General features: G+C 42.5%; 1 protein-coding gene across 2 annotated transcripts in view; it reads left to right on the top strand.

The window, feature by feature from the left end:
• The window catches only part of BANP (BTG3 associated nuclear protein), an 86,316-nt gene extending 68,493 nt beyond the window's left edge, over positions 1 to 17,823 (top strand). For both annotated transcript variants that reach the window (XM_034426599.3, XM_034426598.3), the window contains exons 12-13: positions 12,758 to 12,901; positions 16,983 to 17,823. In XM_034426599.3, the coding sequence (XP_034282490.1) occupies positions 12,758 to 12,901; positions 16,983 to 17,054 (216 nt within the window). In that variant the 3' untranslated portion in view covers positions 17,055 to 17,823. The remainder of the gene's footprint in view (positions 1 to 12,757; positions 12,902 to 16,982) is intronic.
• Positions 17,824 to 18,962: the final 1,139 nt, after the last annotated feature.

Below are 18,962 nucleotides of genomic sequence, written 5' to 3'. Positions count from 1 at the left end.
AGTTTAATGGGTGCCAGGCTGAAGATCCCCTCTAGAATCAACTCTCTTGAAATGAGCATTGGTCAAAGAAGATTGCTCTTCTTTCTTGGATGGTCAACTTCGTTTGCAAGTCACGAACGCCTCCATGGGTGCACTACGTTAGGAGAGGATCTGTGAAATACGCCTAAGCCATAATGAACTGTTTACATTTCATTTCAAGCCATAAGTAAACAAGACTTATTCTGGCTTAGCCTAATGTGTGAAATCAGATGTAGGAAGTGAAGCCTATAGATCAGTTCTGAATGGAATTTCCTATCTGGACACGCCCATCGAATTTGGAAGCTCTATTGCAGCCCATTTAAAAGAAATCACATTTTTTTTGTTTTTTTTTTACCATAGCTATCCATTTTCTCCAAAATCTTAAATGCAATTTTCTCAGTTTCTCTTAAAAGTTAATTTCCTGTCAAGGATTTGCTTCATTTCCTTCTTTCTAGAAAATGAGGAATCTCTGCAAAAGAATCTCTCTTTCCTTCCTTCCTTCCTTCCTTCCTTCCTTCCTTCCTTCCTTCCTTCCTTCCTTCGGCAAAATTAGCAGTCGCAGGATCCAAACAAAAATGTTTAATTTTTCCCTATAGAATCCTAAATGCAATCAATTAGATTAAGTGAGATAAAAACAAGCATGCCAGAAAAAACAAAACATACTGTTACAACAGCTGCCTGCAGGTTTATTAACAGCAGAGACTCTAATTCTCTAATCACCCATGGGAAATTGCTCGCCCCGACTCAACTGAAATGAAATCCCATTATTTATAAGCAAAAGCACTTTCTAGCAACAAAGAGTCAATTTCATTAAAATATGACACAATGTAAGTTTTCCAGCAATTCAACTTAACTGTTTAAATATTTACCGTTGTCCAGCTCAGTAATTCTGAGAAAACAAATTAAATGATTTAACATGATTTCAGCTGAACAACACCAAATTAAAATCCAGCCAGTCTCTTTAATCATCCATCTAAAATACAATAATCTATATTTTGTAGTCCATGGCTAATTGTCTTCATTCTCACGTGCATACAGATGTGGATGTCTGTATGTGTATACATGTATGTATGTATGTATGTGCATTTGGTTTTTAAGATTCATTGTAGATATATATACTGTGTGTACATAGATATATATATCCACAATATATATATATATCCACAATGAATCTTAAAAACCAGAGATCTTTTGCAATGAAGTGAGTTGCATTATGAAGATTAGGGTAAAATGGGGGCATTAACAACAGAAATAGTGAGTTGCAATCTGCTCTAAACTTTACAGAAAGAAATAATGTGGATGGATGAGAGAGAGAAGAGAGGAAAGAGGGGAGAGAGAGAATAAGCTAAGTGTATTAAGTATCTGGCATAAGATCTGGAAACCTTGATCACGGGATGAATTTAGAGGATTATTAATAGCCACCATTGTTTTCCTATAAACCATGGTCTGTGTAATTACGCTTCCTAGATTGAGAGCTAACGAGAGTTCCTTTGGGAATCTCAATGACAACCCAAGCCTAACGTGAAGTACAGGTGTGATATTACGGATTTAATTCATTTCTAAGGCTGTCCATTAGGAAGCGATTGATGGCAGTGTGGGATAAAGTGCATAATAACAAGCAATAAACTACCAAGTACATGTGAGGTCCTTATAGTTGAACCTTTTGTCTACTCTGTCCTATCACTCAATTGAGCAACTTCAATTCCTTTCCACATTCCAGCCAGTCAACCATTTTATCTGAAGCACCACAAATACTATAATAATGAAGTAAAGAAAGCACGGCACATAAATTTGAGAGTTAAAAGACCTCAGCTTTTTAAAAAGCTTTATCTATTGGATGAAAAGTAGACATACTCTTCTAAATCACTTCCAAGTTGGTGGGGTGTCCATTTCTGTAGGACTTCTTTTGGCTTCAACCAAAGCTTGTGGCCGCTTTGCCTTTTCCCCAACAGTTGTGCATAGGGATGTGAAGTTTGTGTAAATCTCCTCTACTCCCAACGGTGTCTTTTGTGTCTGCAGATGTGGATTGCACACGCATCTGCCTACTAGAAAACTGATTGACCTGATTGTGCTAGAAAGAATCATGTTCGTATCAGCAGGCTCTTTGAGGCTCCAGTAGCAGTCCACTGCCTCTTCCTACTCTTTTCGTGAGATTTGTTGTCATGGTAATTGTTTTGGAAAATAAGTGGGGGGGGGGATCCTGTAAATTAAAAAAAAAACGAATCGTGGATGAACACATGTTTCCCATTATCGTCCCTATATGTAGAGAGAACTAGAAGGCTGGATTACTTTGGCTTCGTTCATGCCCCAAATGGCTCTTGTTTCTAAGCAGGAGGAAGATCTGAATTTGAAAAGCTATCTGCGATCCCATCAAAATCAAGATTTTGTTCTTTCGCGGTTCTGTTTCCAACCTTGTACACATTTGTACATTGTGAACAAACAATTTGTAGTGTGAGCTTACCTGGGAGAAACTTCTTTTCTTTGTATTTTATTTCATTTCAGTGGAGAATCTATGACTCTTCTGTTTGCTAACCTGAAATAATTTTAGGAGAATTCATCACCAGGACAACGGCTTAAAAAAAAAAATCCAATAATCCCAAATCATGTTCATAAACATGACGATATATTTGTGGTATATTCGCATTCCTAATTCCAGATCTCAAAATAAAACTGCCTGGGATTACTTTGCTGTGCAAAATACAGAGAAACTCATCTGGAATGCCCTTTTTTTTAAGCCAACCAATTGTGTCTGGTTTTGTCATCCTCCACTGCATCCCGTCTGTATTGTTTTCCATAACATTTTATGCACATTTTGATCAACTAGTCATTCTTGAACGTCAAGGGCGAGGGTCCTATTTTTCCATGTTGAAACCTTAACTTGAAAAGCATTTCAAATTCGTGCAATTTGGCTCTGCTATCAAAGGCATTCTTTGTAGAGAAAGCATTTAACGAGTGTGGAGCAGGCCCTTGTGAGAACACAGTAAATGTCACTAGGAGCAAAGCACAATTATCCGCACAGAAAGAGAGAAAGTGTGTATATGAGTGGGAATTAACACTTGGGCAAATTTGGAACTCGGGGCAGAAATATCAGAGGTCCTCAAAGGTTCATTCTATAATGTGTTTCTTGTAGGCATTTGCTACAGCTAGGTTTTCCCATGGCAGGGCACACATTTCTGTGCAGGAATGGTAACCCATCCTCTAGTTCTTAATGGAAGAAAATAGGCACTCTATTTCTGCATTATGCCTGTTGTATCATACCTGTGGCTTAAGTAGTGTTGCTTCTACCAAAGATGTTTGAAAGGCAGATAGTTTGCACTGCATGTACTGTATATCTTCCATGCCGTACATAAAAAAAAATCATTCAATGTTTGGAAAGGATTAAATACTCAATTAGTGAAGGTCTTTCATTCCTGCCTCAAACCCTTTGGCTGTATTTAGCCAATTGATTGACCAAAATCATCCTTCCGTCTTCTGACCTACTTTGGCTCTTTTTATGTTGTTCTCTGGACACTTAGGCAGAAATATATGGGGGTCACATTTGTTTTGGCCGTGTCATGCTGGGAAGTTCACTGGAGAAAGCAATTATGTTGGGAAGAGTTAGCGGTAAAAGGAAACCAGGCCACCAAAGAACACGTTGGCTGGACACCATCGAAGCTGACCCCAGCCAGAGCATAGAACAGTTCAAAGAAGCAATGCATGATGGGAAGATGTGGAAAGACCTGGCCAACAGAATCGCCAAGAGTCGGACACGACTGAATGGAGAACACCATCATATGGGGGTCCCCCTAACCAACTTGCTCAGATTGAGGAAGCTCCTTGGATAAGCAGTGGAATGTTTCAAACCAACCAGAAAAGAAGTCCATGACTCCACTTCCAAACCACTCTACCTGGATGTCCGGGAATCTTCACTGAGCTGGGCAGACCACATTTATGGCATTTTCTTCAAGTTACGTGGAAAGAAGACCTTGCGATAGCTGGTGAAGCAAATAAGGGAAAGTAATCAGGGCCCATCCCTGAATCCATGCTGCACGTTGAAAGCAGATGCTGGAATGGAAGCGGATGAAAGGCAGTGTTAAAATAATCACAGTCGCCCAGAAGGTCCCATGTGTCAAATATTCATAAACTTGCAAGAGGCCTTAGTAATAAAATCGTGGACTACAAAGAAGGTGTCATGCCTGGTGGTTTCATTTCCTCAGGAGCCACAGACTCAGATTAGTAGCACCTGCCATTTGCAGGCCCTTTTATGAAGTGTTGCCCTTGTTCCTGCCACTCTATGAGGTGGAACACAGGATTACGCCTTCCAGATGTCGGAGACGGCAGTCACCAGAAACCAGGCCTTTCATGCAGGCAGCTTTTCACATAGCAAGGGAACGTGAACTGTTCAACAAGTGAGCCAGCAGAAAAGATCACGGCTGCTCCTGAAAAACAGAACCCTTTGGAAACGGCGCCTTTTCTAATCCGCATGAAGAACATAAAAACTTCCTCTCAAACGTTTACTCAGGATGGGCTCCAGCACGAGTCCGAAAGCTCAGAAGACTAAAATTCTGGACTGACCCAGATTGGACCCTGCAATGTTATCCTGGGACACGTAGATTTGCCTTCATTCTTAACATCAGCTTTTTTTTTTTTACAAAAAAAAGAAGTGTATCCTTAAACTTCAGAACCATAAATAGAGTCGAGTCGAGTCGAGTCGAGTCGAATAGAATAGAATAGAATAGAATAGAATAGAATAGAATAGAATAGAATAGAATAGAATAGAATAGAATAGAATTCTTTATTCGCCAAGGAATTTGTCTTGGTGCATTCGCTCTCGGAGTACGTAAGAAGAAAAGATACATTTATCAAGAATCATAACTTACAACACTTAATGATAGTCATAGGGAACAGCAATCAAATCATATTAAGAAACAGTCAATATAAATCTTAAGGATACCAGCAACAAGGGGAGGAGATAAGTGGGAGGAGATGAGTGTTAGGAACGATGAGAAGATTAATAGTAATGCAGAATGAATAGCATTTAATTTTCATTGAGCTATAATTGCTTTACAGAACATAATATTTTCTGACACGTATGGGAAGCTGAGGCCAGCAGAAGATGATTTATTTCCAGTTAATGATATCCTTAGCAATTCTCAATTTCAGTTTGGAAATGCTTTCTTTTGTATTGCATTTATTCCCCTCTTTCGTTTTCTAAATCTAATTTTCAGTGACGGTGTCTATGGAATTTCTCAGTCATCCAGGTCATGGTTGTCCCAAAGGGGCTTTTCCAAAAAGCAACTGGACTCTGTTTTTCTTTGAAGACGTTTTGCTTCTCATCCAAGACGCTTCTTCAGTTCCCACCATTCAGTCCAAACTGAAGAAGCGTCTTGGATGAGAAGCGAAATGTCTTTGAGGAGAAAAAAAAGTCCAGTTGCCTTTTGAAAAAGCACCTTTGGGACTAACATTTTTTTTGTGTGTGTGCTGTCTTTTGCTAAGACATTTTCTAGATTCTATTTCTGATTTTTATGGATGATGTGGACCAGGTTTATTTTCATTGATACAGCCTTCCTGAGAAAAGACAAACCTAGTTTATGAAGCTAAGTGCTGAGAAGCATTGCTCAAATCTAAATAGACACGATTTGGGGTTATAGTTCTACAGATTTCCCAGTAGAGTATTCAGTGGAGTTATAGAACTGGCAGTCTACTGGGGACACCAGATGTGTACTCAAAATGAAACATTTTAGGTCCAAAACTTCAACATAAACTGAGATTTACACATCGTAGCTTTTTGCTTCCCATAAAGAAACGGCAGCATTCAAGAAACCATTTTTTTAAGCAAGTTCATCTGCTGGTAGAGAAAGTTAACACTGATGCAGGACGCTGTAAGGATAAGCAGAGGAAAGTGGACTTTGGCTGGCCCGTTCCTTCAGCTTGGTAGCAAAATATATTGCTGTACAGAGGAGACATCTTAAGGTCAGCCACAGGGCAGGAATAGCTGACCGAGACTGTCATTTGATCACTGCAAAACGCCTATAGTAAAACGAGGTGGAGCTGCACATCATGAAGATACTTGGGATGGTGCAGAGGAGCCCTCAACCCTGATGGCTCTCCTGCAGCTTCAGAGTAAGACTGAAATGGCTTGTTTTCCACAAAGACGGTCTTGGGTCTGTCTTCTCGGAGAGGAAAATGGAGGCCTGGCTAAGATCATGTGAAGTATTAATACCCCTTTATAAGGCCTTGGTAAAGCCACACTTGGAATCCTGCATTCAGTTTTGGTCGCCACAATGTAAAAAAAATGTTGAGACTCTAGAAAGAGTGCAGAGAAGAGCAACAAAGAGGATTAGGGGACTTGAGGATAAAAGATATAAAGAACAGTTGCAGGAACTAGGTATGTCTAGTTTAATGAAGAGAAGGACTAGGGGAGACATGATAGCAGTCTTCCAATATCTCTGGGGCTGCCACAAAGAAGAGGGAGTCAAGCTATTCTCCAAAGCACCTGAGGGTAGGACAAGAAGCAATGGGTGGAAGCTAATCAAGGAGAGAAGTAACTTAGAATTTAGGAGAAATTTCCTGACAGTTACAACAATTAATCAGTGGAACAACCTGCCTCCAGAAGTTGTAAATGTTCCAACACTGGTGGTTTTTAAACCGATGTTGGATAACCATTTGTCTGAAGTGGTGTAGGGTTTCCTGCCTAAGCAGGAGGTTGGACTAGAAGACCTCCAAAGTCCCCTCCAACTCTGTTATTCTATTTTATTATGTTCTAATCACCATTAATCCCTTTGGAGAAGGAGGGAGCTGAAATGAGGACAGGCAGGTAAAAGAGTAGAAGAGAACTAATGAAAAGAATGAAAGTCTCTAACACCATATCAATTATATTTTAGGGCGCTGAAGGAACTAGTGCAGGTGGCTATGGATCCACTCTTGGTCATTTCTTTGAGAACTTTTGAAGGACTGGCAAGAACTCCAAACTTAGAAAACTGTGGCCTTCATTGACAGTGAAAGCGCATATCTGCATTTTGTCTCCAACTGTCATGGTCTTTATCCCAAGTAGCAAAAGAACTCTTCGTTTCAGGGTTACAGTCACCATCCCTGTAAAATTCTGAGCCTAGAAAGTGAGTCTCTTAGCCCATCTGCTTCCGTTCCGCCTAATTAAAAGGACCATCAAGACCTTCTGAGAAGGAAGGTCTAAACTTAGAATCCCAGTATGTTAGGATTTGGTTTAATAAATCTTGCTTTGCTCAATTTTCATGATTGCAAGGAGGATATGTGTGGAAAGAGAGAGGGCTTCAAAATGTTTGGTAATTAAAAACAAACAGTACCTTAATTTAAGAAACATGAGTGTGTTTGGGAAGCCATAACTTGCTGGGTTCGTGGTTTTTCTAACTGCTCTTTTTTAGCCAAACCTGTCTCGTAGAATATGATAGCCCTTTGACTCTACATTGTGGCTGGTCAGTCAAACTGGCCTGTTTCTTAAGATCTGAATTGGAATAATGATGATGAAGCACAGGGATCAATGCGATCCCATGATCATGAAAGAGGAAGGGAACCGTCCACTAATCTGTTGTTATTGTTATTTTAATGCAAGATCTGCAGTGGTATCAGTCCTTTTCTCCATTCATAGTGCCACTCATTTCCAAGTTTTGCAGCTTAGGGTTACAACAATGTTTTGTTCCCTTGGCAACAAAAATCACGTTTTGCTTGCAATTCCTTTTTGGAAAAACTCCTGCTGTGAGTTATATCATAAATTAAAACATTTGTAAAGTTTACTTAGTTTTACTATTTGTTTCTGTTTTTTTTTCCCCCCAGTGATGGAATTTGGCAAAGAAGGGATGTTTTGAATATAAACTCAGGGACTACAAAATAGGACATTATACCCAAATGATTCTAGTGGCCCTTTGAAGATCAACACAACTCCGGATTGTAAAAATTTTACTGGATTCTAAGTAGATTCAATGTATGACAGGTGCTTTTATTTCCAAAGCAAAAAAAATAAGAAATGTGGAACTAGCTGAAGCACGTTCCCCCTTGACCATGGAGAGCAAGAAGTGACATGACACAAGTATATCAAAATACACAGGAAAGAGAAGCAGAGAGAGATACTAACTAGAACCTGGGTCCTCCTAAAAAGAGATAGATAATGATAGATAGATAAATAGATAACCAGATAAATAGAGATAGATAGATAGATAGATAGATAGATAGATAGATAGATAGATAGATAGATAGATACCCTGTTTCCCCCAAAATAAGACATCCCCTGATAATAAGCCCAATTGGGCTTTTGAGCACATGGCAATAAGGCCAAACGCTTATTTCAGGGTTCAAAAAAATATAAGATAGGGTCTTATTTTCAGGGAAACACGGTAGATAGATAGATAGATAGATAGATAGATAGATAGATAGATAGATAGATAGATAGATAGATTTAAATAGACCAGTCACTTGAAGCCTTTTTCCTGAAATTACTTTGGAACTATGCAATGAACTCTTTAACCATGCTACAACTATCTAAGAGAAAACGAAATTTGCCAAATGACCAGTGAGTTCACTAGGTTGGCAAAGATTCAATCCACAAATTTCCTGACTCTTAACTTGGGATTCTTGTCAGCTACCTTTTGCTGGGTCGCAGCCGGGCTTTAACCCTGACGTGGTAACTCTACCTTGTGTTTTCTTGTTCCTTCCGTGAAGAGAAGTCTGACCTGGGTCCTGCCCTAATAACTGCTGGCCCCAAGCCACAGAGACCTGGCTCCGAGCTGCCTCTCTTCTCTCTTCCCATCAAATGTGTAATAGGTTTCTGCTGATGAGACGTTCCCTCCCGAACTTTGCACAGTCTTTGGCAGGCATTCCCGTTCCTTGCACTCTGATGAAGTTAATTTAATCAAGAATTCCTCTCAAGAGGCCGATTAGCGAGACAGCACGAAGACCTGGCCCGCGATTTGCTTTTATTGGTTTAGGAGGCATTCACATATAAATATATACAAAGAGAATCACCTTTCCTTGACCTTGGAATATGATGTCATCCTTCAGTCCTTTGGCTTCATTGTGTCACAGATGTTTCCCACCCAACCGCTGGATTTGGACACTTAACTACCAGTTATTTCAGGGTAGCCCTTGTTGGGGAGGGGAGAGAAAGGAATTGGGCTGCGGTCATTTAACTTAAATTTGGGTATTTTGTGGATCCAGCACATGAAACTTACTAACAACGAAAGCTGTTTTTTGTTGAAGAAAATTTCTCCTTCTAGCAGCTAGGATCAATTTTTTAGGCTCGCCAATCAAATTGGCAATTTACAGTATTTTCCTGTTTCTTTTATAATCGCTTCTTCCTTCGAAAGCTCTGCATTCATTATCTGGATGAGAGGACAGCGTATTTTAGCAGCGACCGATTGGTTAACAGCCATTCTGCACTCAGAGCCAGTTTGAAAATAATATTCTGCCTCCTAGGATTTGCCCAGCCCTAATTGCTTAAACACACCAATACCCTGAATAGCAATAAATAAAAGCCTATTTCACGGTATCCTGGAAGAATCTGTCCACTTCAAGGGAAGATGGTTTTGCTTTTTTAAAAGACTTTCCGGAATGGAAAATATTCAATGTTAAGAGTAAGCCATATAGACGGTAAATTCCGGAAAAGTAACCCTGTGCAATAAATGGTAATGAAGCAAGAATGTGGCCTGAGAATTTACTGAGCTTGGAAGCTATACGCCTTAGGAGGGAAAAAAAAATAGGTGGGCACAGGACAGGGAAGAAAATTTACTATTTTTTAAATAGTCCCCCCCCCCCCCGCTATGATAGCGAAGTGCTAATTGGGAGATAGAGGTTGCCGATGGAAGTTGTTAAAACAGGGTGAGCCCTGACAGCCGAATGAGAGCAAGATAAGAGTCTCTCTGGGTTGCTATTCCCAGTATCACTAACAACCCTTGTTGTGTGCGACTGCAACGTTCATGAAACAAGTGTGCTGCCTTCCCACAACAAGACCAGAGTGTGCAAAGATGCATGTGCTCCACAGCTGAATGGAGCACCTTTGCTATGGCTCTTTACACTTTTGCATTTTTCCCCACCCATCTCTCTCTCTCTCTCTCTCTCTCTCTCTCTCTCTCTCTCTCTCTCTCTCTCTCTCTCTCTCTCTCTCCCCCTCCCTCCCTCCCTCCCTCCCTCCCTCCCTCCCTCCTCTGGGAGGCTTACAATAGTATAAAAAACATTAAAAGCACTAAAATTAACCACAGTTAAATAATTCAGGTGGGCATGCCAGAAATTGCTCTATTATGGAGGCTCAAAATTGGCCATCCTCTGCCCCAAATGGAAGAAAACTGGGGAAAGGGCTGAGAATTGCATTTTTCTGTGTAAATGGACTGAAAGAAAAAAAAAGAAAGGGAAGGAATGAGTCGTAGATATCTTTCACTCATTCGTCTTTTTTTCTCCCCCTCAAAATGAAAATGGCAGGAATAATAATCAGCTGCTACATCTTGGCAGGTTTAGCTACTCGTTCTCCCCTTTTTTGATCCAATGGAAAAATTGATAGCAAATTCAGTAGCTGCCGTTCCACATTTGCAAAGCCTGAGCTCACTTATTTACCCTGGAAATGTGTCGCCTCGGAGATGACCTGCCAGCATCCAAGACCCACCAATAGAAGTTTAAAAATTCAGACCTGTGGCAAGGTTTTATGGGTGGCACAAAATATGCTGGCTGAGGAATCCTGGGAGTTTGAAGTCCACAAGCCTTCAGGTTGCCCCCATTTGGAGACCCTTGGTCTTTATCATGAAGAGCGAAGCAAGAGGGCTCTTGGGAGAAGCTTCTTGGCAGAACCCAGAGATTACTGGTGTTGCCTGGCTGGTTAAGTGCTGGTTCTGGATCCTGTTGGTTGGTTGGTTGATAAAAAAAGTGACGTTGAGCCAGCTGGAGAGAAAGCAGTTGTGCTGAGTTGTGATCTGAACTGGCCCGTGCTTTGACTAAGGACATTTAAAAATAATACACGATAGTACTATATTAGCTTCTTTTCCAGATTCTTTTAAAAGAACAAGTTTGACGGGAAAGAACTCTGTTTATCTTGTTTGATAATAACTCTACAAGCAAGACGTTAGTTTTGAATGGAAGCTATTAAATAAATTAGATTTATTTTACGAATGAAGGCCCCAGGATAATATTGCAGGATCCAATCCCTGGTGCGTAGTTTTTTAGATTGGGGGGCTGCTGGCTGGCTGGCTATTAAGTTAACGACTGAATCTACATCTAAAAAGCTACACACAACAGCCCCCATATAAACATCACACACAGAACAGCCCAGAGCACACACAAGTTCCCTGCGGATGGGCTCCAGCATGAGTCCGAAAGCTCCGAAGACAAAGCCTCAGGTCCCGGTGGCAGAGACCCAGACTGGGTTACATTTAATTTGAAGACTTGATCCCTGCTCCTCTGACTGCATTTCGGTCCCATGGTCCATCCATCTATTTTTATCTACGACGGGTTTGCTTTTCATGCAAAAAAACTGTAAACATCTTCAGCCAGCGAGCAAAATTCATTTTATGGAGGGAAGAGGCTGGGGGACGTCTAGCAAATCTCCAAAGACTGTGCTCAAGAGCATAAGCCCCCCCCTCCCCCTGGCCACAATCAGTTCTTTAGGCATGGCCACTCAAAGGGAAAGCTGTTGCTATGAAAAATAGATCTTCCTTGAGAGTAATGCAATTGATGGATTATGTGCAATCAAGTCGGTGTTGATTTTTACTGACAAGTTTTTCCAGGCAGTTCATTCCTAACCCCATCCTTGAATGGTGCGCTCAATTCTAGGAGTTGAAATCCACAAGTCTTAAAAGTTGCCAAGGTTGGACATCCCCGGTTTATAGAATACACCTTTCCTCTCCCTAGACAAGAGATTGTGCAACTAAGTGTCACAATTACACTGCTTCTTTTGCCGGCCTAAACACAAAAGAGAGTCTGTCCATGTTCTTTTTCATTAAAAAAAACACCATAAAAGGAAATTGGATCTCCATTTTCTACATTAATAATCTTCCTCTCCTTTTGGAATTTAAATAAAAGTTGGACTGATACGATCAACACCTACCCACAGAAATATAGTCAGTGGAAAAAGTGTGAAGCTGGGTTTTTTTTTGCAGTGGCGGTCATTAGCTATTGTTTACTCAGATGTCTAAGAGAATTTGCTTAGTTCAGAGCTTGGACCAAGTTTTAAAAATACTTGGGAAGGGAATAGATTTAGGTGAGAGATTTTTGTTAAGAACTTGTGCAGTTATAAGTGGCAGATGAGAAGGGGAAATTATATTTTATATATCTTTTCTGCTGATATACATAAAGTAGTTTTCCAAATTCCACTAACTTGATTGCTAATCTGTCTTTTGAAAATCCAAGGCAGTGTTTCTCAACCCTAGAACTTTAAGGTGAGAAGACTTCAACTCCCAGAATTCCCCATTCAGCAATCTACTTTGTTAAATGTCCTAACATGTATAATACTAGCTTTGAGAACAAAGCAACATAACAAAAGTAAGGGGAATAGATGGTGCCCACTGAGGTGGGAAGAATGCATTTATTTTCCTTCCAAGGTGAATGTTATATCAAACAAACACATTGTGATTTCTTTGGTATTTTCTGGACAATCTTGTTCACTTCAGTAGTTTCATTGACGATTGGGTAAAGGGAAATTTTGGCATGGATCTGTGTGGCATGACCAATGTCTCATTACTATGTCTTTGCAAGGTTGCCAACTGATGATACATGCTCTCTCTTTCTCTCTCTCTACCTTGGTCTACAGGTGCTTCAAGGTGCCCAACTGATTGCAGTTGCTTCTTCTGATGCTGCAGCTGCTGGTGTCGATGGATCCCCACTTCAAGGGAGCGATATCCAGGTCCAGTACGTTCAGCTGGCCCCGGTGACAGACCACTCTGCTGCTAATCCAGTGCGTAGACCATTCCTGTTCATGAATGGGGAATGTGGAGAGGGATCTCACAGCTTCCATGACACAAGACTTAGCACTCTCTGTTGTTCTTCTAAATGCATCAACTCCTTTTGTTAAAACCAAATAGCCATAGCACTTAGACTTACATACGGCTTCAGGGTGCTTCACAGCCCTCTCTAAGCGGTTTACAGAGTCAGCCTATTGCCCTCAACAATCTGGGTCCTCATTTTACCCACCTCGGAAGGATGGAAGGCTGAGTCGACCTTGAGCCCATCAGGATCAAACTCCTGGCAGTGTGAGCAGTTAGCCTGCAATACTGCATTCTAACCACTGCGCCAGCACAGCTCAATGCAGCTATACCTGCTCTCAAATGTTTCCATGAAGTTAGCCCTCCCCAACATGGTGCTCTCTATAATTCCCAGGCTTGGAATTTTGGAATCTATAGTTGAACCTGACTCAACAGAGCTGAGAAAGATTGTTGGAAGTCAGACTGAAATACCAAACTAGATGGCACTACAAAAAAAAATGAATTGTGCAATATTCAGGCAGGGAATGTGAAGGAAGTTCATAATTATGTAGCGTTCTTATTTTGTCTTCCTTTCTTCACAATCATCATCAATCCATTGGGGGTTTTCTCACCCCTGGCATGTATGTGCCTACAGCATTGTCAGTATTAAGACCTCCTGGTAGAACTCAGAGATTAGTCCCAACCTTTATACATTCGGTTTTCCAAGCTCTCCTGCCTGCAACCTTAACCAGGTGCAACATCCTGGGTGGCCTTGCTCTACATTAGGGATTGAGGGACGTTTTAGGAGCAGGAGCTTGATGGCTCTAAGTGTTCTGGCATTTTCTTTTGTCCACCCATGGAAACACATGCTTTCACTGTCCCCCATAAATACACATTTCCCCCTTTATCCCTCCCTTACTTTTCTCCATCCCATGATCTGCGAAGGTAGATCATTTCTGTAGGAAATGATGGTGTCCATCTATCATGTTTCTAATCTCCCTTCTCCTCCTAAATTCCCTTTGCCTCGAATGGCTGGCTAGGAACTCTGCAACGATAAGAGATGGAGAAACCCGAACGCTATCATCTTGTGTGGTGTTCTTGGGCTGAGTGAGCCTGGCCTCCTCCTGGTGAAAGCCCTCTGTGTCTCTCTCCACACCTTTCCTCCCGTTGAACTCAATGGGGAGGGGGGAGGGAAACTGCCCACCATCTCCTTTTGCCTCTTCTCGCGTGCATTTAATGGGAGCTGCTGTGTTGAACTCAGAAATAAATCTTTACATATGCAGCGAGGCTGGAATTGCTCTCTTTCAGACACTTTGCACCATGTTAGCTTTTAATATTGTGGTTAACCACAGAGATTTATACCATGCTGCAGATCAGGCTAAAGGAATGCTGGCCCTTAAAGGACGGCGAGGATACGTAAAACTGCAGATTAGGCGAGAGAGTGAGAGAGAGAAGCACGCTGGAGCTGATCGGGCGGATTGCCGAGTAGGGAAGATGCGTGACAAGGAACATAAGTATAAAAAGGAAGTCTGGTGCAAGGGTGAAGCTCCTGGGAGAAACATCACAACATCTTTTGTTTCTTCCTGTGCTTCGTGTCCAGGTGGTGAACAGCTGGAAGCATCGAGTTATCCCTGCTCACATCAGGTTCAGTCGCTGTGAGAACAGGGCTAGGCTTGTATACAAAGCTCTCTGTGTAGCTACCACACCTCTGTGATAGTCAGACAATGCTGCCTAGCTCAGAAGCTTCCGTGCTTCCAGCTTGATGGAGAGTTGCTGGATGATGTAGGTAGTCCTCATTTTACAACCGTTCCTTTAGCGACTGTTACAGTGGCACAGAAACAGGGGACTTACAACTGGTCCTCACACTTATCAAATAATATCAAAATCAAATAAATAAATAAATTATGGCTGTCATAGCCTCATCATGGTGGCAGGATCCAAATTTAGGTGCTCAGCATGTATTTCCAATGGTTGTAGCATCTTGGGGGGAGTCATGTGATCCCCGCTTGCGACCTTCCGACAATCAGGGGAAGCCAGATTCATTTAATGGCCCCGTGATTCACTGCGGCTATTTGCTCCACTGTGTGGGAAAAGGAGTCATAAAATTGGGCACGATTCCGGTAACCACCGCCTTGCTTAGCCAGGGAAGTTCTGACCCCAATTGCTGTTGTAAGTTGAGGACTACCTGTCTTCTCACGCTACAATGCCAGGAAGGTGGGATCAGCTCTAAGGACATCCCGCCGTGGTGCTGCTGGTGTGATTCTCCTGGCCTTGGGGTTCCGCGCAGCAGTGCCCAGCCTCCCGAGGAGCAGAGATTGGACCCAGATTAGTCCTTAGATGGTTACCAGGTACCATGCTTGAGAGGCAGTGCCAGCCTAGAGCGCCTTGGGCACAAAGGGTGCCAGGGCTCACCTCAGCTGATGTTTATTTTTGTGCGCTGATTGCATTCTTTCCCTCCAGATCCTCTAATGCTCCCTGACATGTTAAATTACAGTAATAACACTGATGCCACCCAAGATTTGTTTTTCCTTCCTTGGGCTGCAGTCGACGCGAGAGGAAACGTTTTCCTCTTAAAGCCGGCCCTTCGGAAAGTCTTCCACATCTGGTTAAACGTGGGATAATTAACCCAGCCCTTGAGAAGGAGCTATTTATTTTAGCAATTCCTTTCTTTCTTTCTTTTTTTCCCAGGTGTTGGGTTATATTTTAGCTGCACTCAAACTGCTGTTGTAAATGTTCTGATTAAGTCAGTTGTGTATTGAGGAGGGGGGGAGAGCAATTGAGATGACCTGTAAATTAACTGAGGAGGGGGCAAAATCTGTAATAACACACTATTATGGGCAGGAGAGTCAACACTATTAGACAGTAATTCATTTCACCTTTAATTGGGGAAGAAAGAGTCGCCTTCCGAATTCACGGCCAGCTCTTCTTTATAAATCAGCATGGATTCCTCGTGCAATAAAACCAGAGGAAGAAAAGCTATTAAGGCAGCCTTCATCCTTTGTTCACTTCAGCCCCTTCCTTTCAGGGCAGGATCCCCCACCCCCTTTCTAGATATAAAGAAGGAAGAGATTGAGGAAGCAATTTGAGCAGAGTACATAAAACCAAAGTTCATCATCTTCATTTAACGACCCCATAATCCCTTGCAGGGTGGAGTCTGGGCAACTGAATGGAGCTAGCAGAGTATTTTAATGGCCGATTGCCCTTCCTGTCACCAAGGCGGAGTTTTTGTTCAGCAGATATATTCTCAGTATGCCCAGAGAGAGAAAGATCTGCCTCTACCTAGGATTGAACTTGCAGCCTCCTGATTGTGAGATGAATTGTTTAGACCTGAAGTCTTGGTGGCTTTGCTGGGCAGGAGACAGACAGGGGCTTCTATGGCACGAAAGCTGAGGTTGGAGCCTCTTAGGGGGAACAGAGAGTCTGGGAGAGAAAAGTTGGCACGGGGCAGTTTCTTTGCAGGATAAGAGCATCTTCTGAACTTCAAGCCTAGTTAACTAGAAAAGTGTAGGAGAGAAGGAGACATCTGCTTGTTTAGGATGCCTGTCCTGTCCATCATATCCTCACTCTCCAAACTGCAAGTATGGCTGGCTGAGGAATTCTGGGAGTTGAAGTCCCAAAGTCTTAAAGTTGGGAAACCCTGATCTAAAGCAGAGACCTTGAGGAACAAAGTAGGTCTAAAAACAGTTTTACAAAGAGTAGCCAATCACTCTTCCCAATGGCTGCTTTCCACTCTTCACCCTCTCCCTTGGCAGTAACTCAGAGGAGGGAGTTGTGTTCTTCAGGAGAGACACAACATAAATCACAAATAAAGGAAGTGGCTTCAGACTTCTAGCACTAGTATGTTTTTGGTGGCCAGATAGCCACAGTTGGGTGGTGGAGAGCTGGACCACGGAGAGTTTGGTTTGGACCCGGCACGGAAATACTTTCTTTGATGGCAGTTGAACCTCGCTTAGAGTGCGGTAGCTTATTCGGGCTGTCAGCCAAATGCCACGACCCCTGAAGGGGCAGCCGAGCCCTCTGGTGGTAAACTCCGGTGTGTTTGTTTCTTTGTTTGTCTCTCTCACTCTTGTGCAGAACACAGACTCCCTTCACTCAGCCATCCAGCCAGAAATGCAGATAGACCACGGAGCCATTCAGATTCAGTAGGACAAGGTGACACGGCGGCCACCATCTCAGCTCGTGGACGACAGCGAAAGATTCTGGTTCACAGAGCAAGTTCGTCGTTTCTGCTCAGCCTGCAGGGCGTTCCCAGGACTTTTCCTGTACATATGAGTGTGATCTGCCTCCTCTTACCTGGTTTGAATGGAACCACCGGCAGATCTGATGGACCAAGCCGTGGCGGAACTGCCATCCTTCCACTCCGTTCCTAGGAGACGTGGTTTAACTGGGGGGGGGGGGAATCAGCCTCGCGGGAGGGAAGATCTAGCTAACTTTCATTAACCCAACTATTTTGAGTGATGTCAGGCCACCACCGTTTCTTCTCCTCCGTGACTCCTCCCTGCAAATATCCCTCGACGTCTTCTCAGAGACAGGGTTGGCTTGCAAGGCATCCCTTGTCGCTCAGAAAGAATCAAGAGTGCAAATATATTTTGCTGTGGAAAGAAGTTTTTTTTTAAAAAAAAATTGCTATGTTTGTAATAACAAAGAGAGAGAGAGAGAGAGATGTATTTAAAAAAACGAAGGTGGTACGGAGGCAGGCCCCGGATCATAAATGTTAGCTTCTTTTGCTGCTGGTTTTCCCGTTTCAGTGTAATCATAAAAAAAAAAAGGAGGGAAAAAAAAGCATACAAGCAGAAACTTCGCCTCTTTGGGGGGATGGGTATTCTTCCAACTACTTTTTTAAAAGGGGAAAAACTGCTATCCACCACTGTAATTATGCATTTCTAAAGAAATAAATGTGTATTTATGAAGACCATTTTGAAAATTCCTCCCTGAGGTGTTACACATGCTCCCAGCTACGGCTTATGGTCACTCACTCAACACACTCACAGCTCTGGTCAATGGTCAGTCACATCACTTGTCTCACATCTCTCTCTCTCTCTCTCCCTCTCTCTCTCCCTCTCCCTCCTTCCCTCCCTCTCTCTCTCTCTCTCTCTCTCTCTCTCTCTCTCTCTCTCTCTCTCACACACACACACACACACACACAGAGCACCACACTTCTTGACTAGGCTGGCAGGCACTAGCCAGAGGAATGGAAGCCACCAAGTCTGCACCAAAGATGACTCTGAGAGTTGGTGGTGGGTTTCGGGATCCCTTTTATCCTCCCCCCAAAACCTGGCTTTGTTGATTGACAAGACTGGCAGCTGGGACTTGAGTGGGAAGTTCCTAAGTGCTGAAGTCCAACTTATTTTGCCTGGTTCAGGTGATGTCTCTGTCTACATTTCCTTTCCAGTTTGGTACTTCTTAAGTATCACCCCAGAGGGGTCTTTTAGACAAGAATCCTGACTTTTTTTCCCCCACCCCGCTTATGTACCTGCTTTATCCTTAGGTATGGCAACTTCAGGCTGCTCTCACACACCTTTCATGACTTATTTTTCTGACACATATTAGATCATTTCTGTGCTTCTTCAACTGCCTCTTTATTGGTATTCTTCTCTAAAGAACCAGTGATATGTGAGGTAAGAGCAGACTGAGGAGAGAAAGTGTGCTAAGGGTTATCCTGGTTTATTTATCCTTCCAGATAGGGGATTACAGGGTCACGAAAAGGGAGTTTTTAGATAGGGTAACCCTAATTTAGGGCAATGCACCCCCTTGTCCTTTTTGTCAGAAGAGAAGAAAAGGACGGGAAATACCCTAATGCGAAGTCAGTTATTCTGGACGAGAAGGTTCGTGCAAATAGAGAAAAACTTGGACCCCCCCAACTTGGGCTCCAAATCAATTCTTGCTTCTATTGTTCCCAAGGCAATTTGTTAAATAGGAGCTATGGCTTTGTTTTTTTTTGTTTTTTTCTCTGAACGAGAAATAGGCACGCATGCAAAGACGACTCCTGGGAAGCCAGGGCTCTTTGGAACATGAGAGCTTTCGTAATGGACAGAAATGAGTGAGCAAGGCTTG

This window comes from Pantherophis guttatus, chromosome 11, assembly GCF_059756535.1.
Source record: "Pantherophis guttatus breed Tessera chromosome 11, ASM5975653v1, whole genome shotgun sequence".
Lineage (NCBI taxonomy): Eukaryota > Metazoa > Chordata > Lepidosauria > Squamata > Colubridae > Pantherophis > Pantherophis guttatus.
Note: the sequence above shows the minus strand (reverse complement) of the source record. Positions and strands in the feature narration are given on the sequence as shown.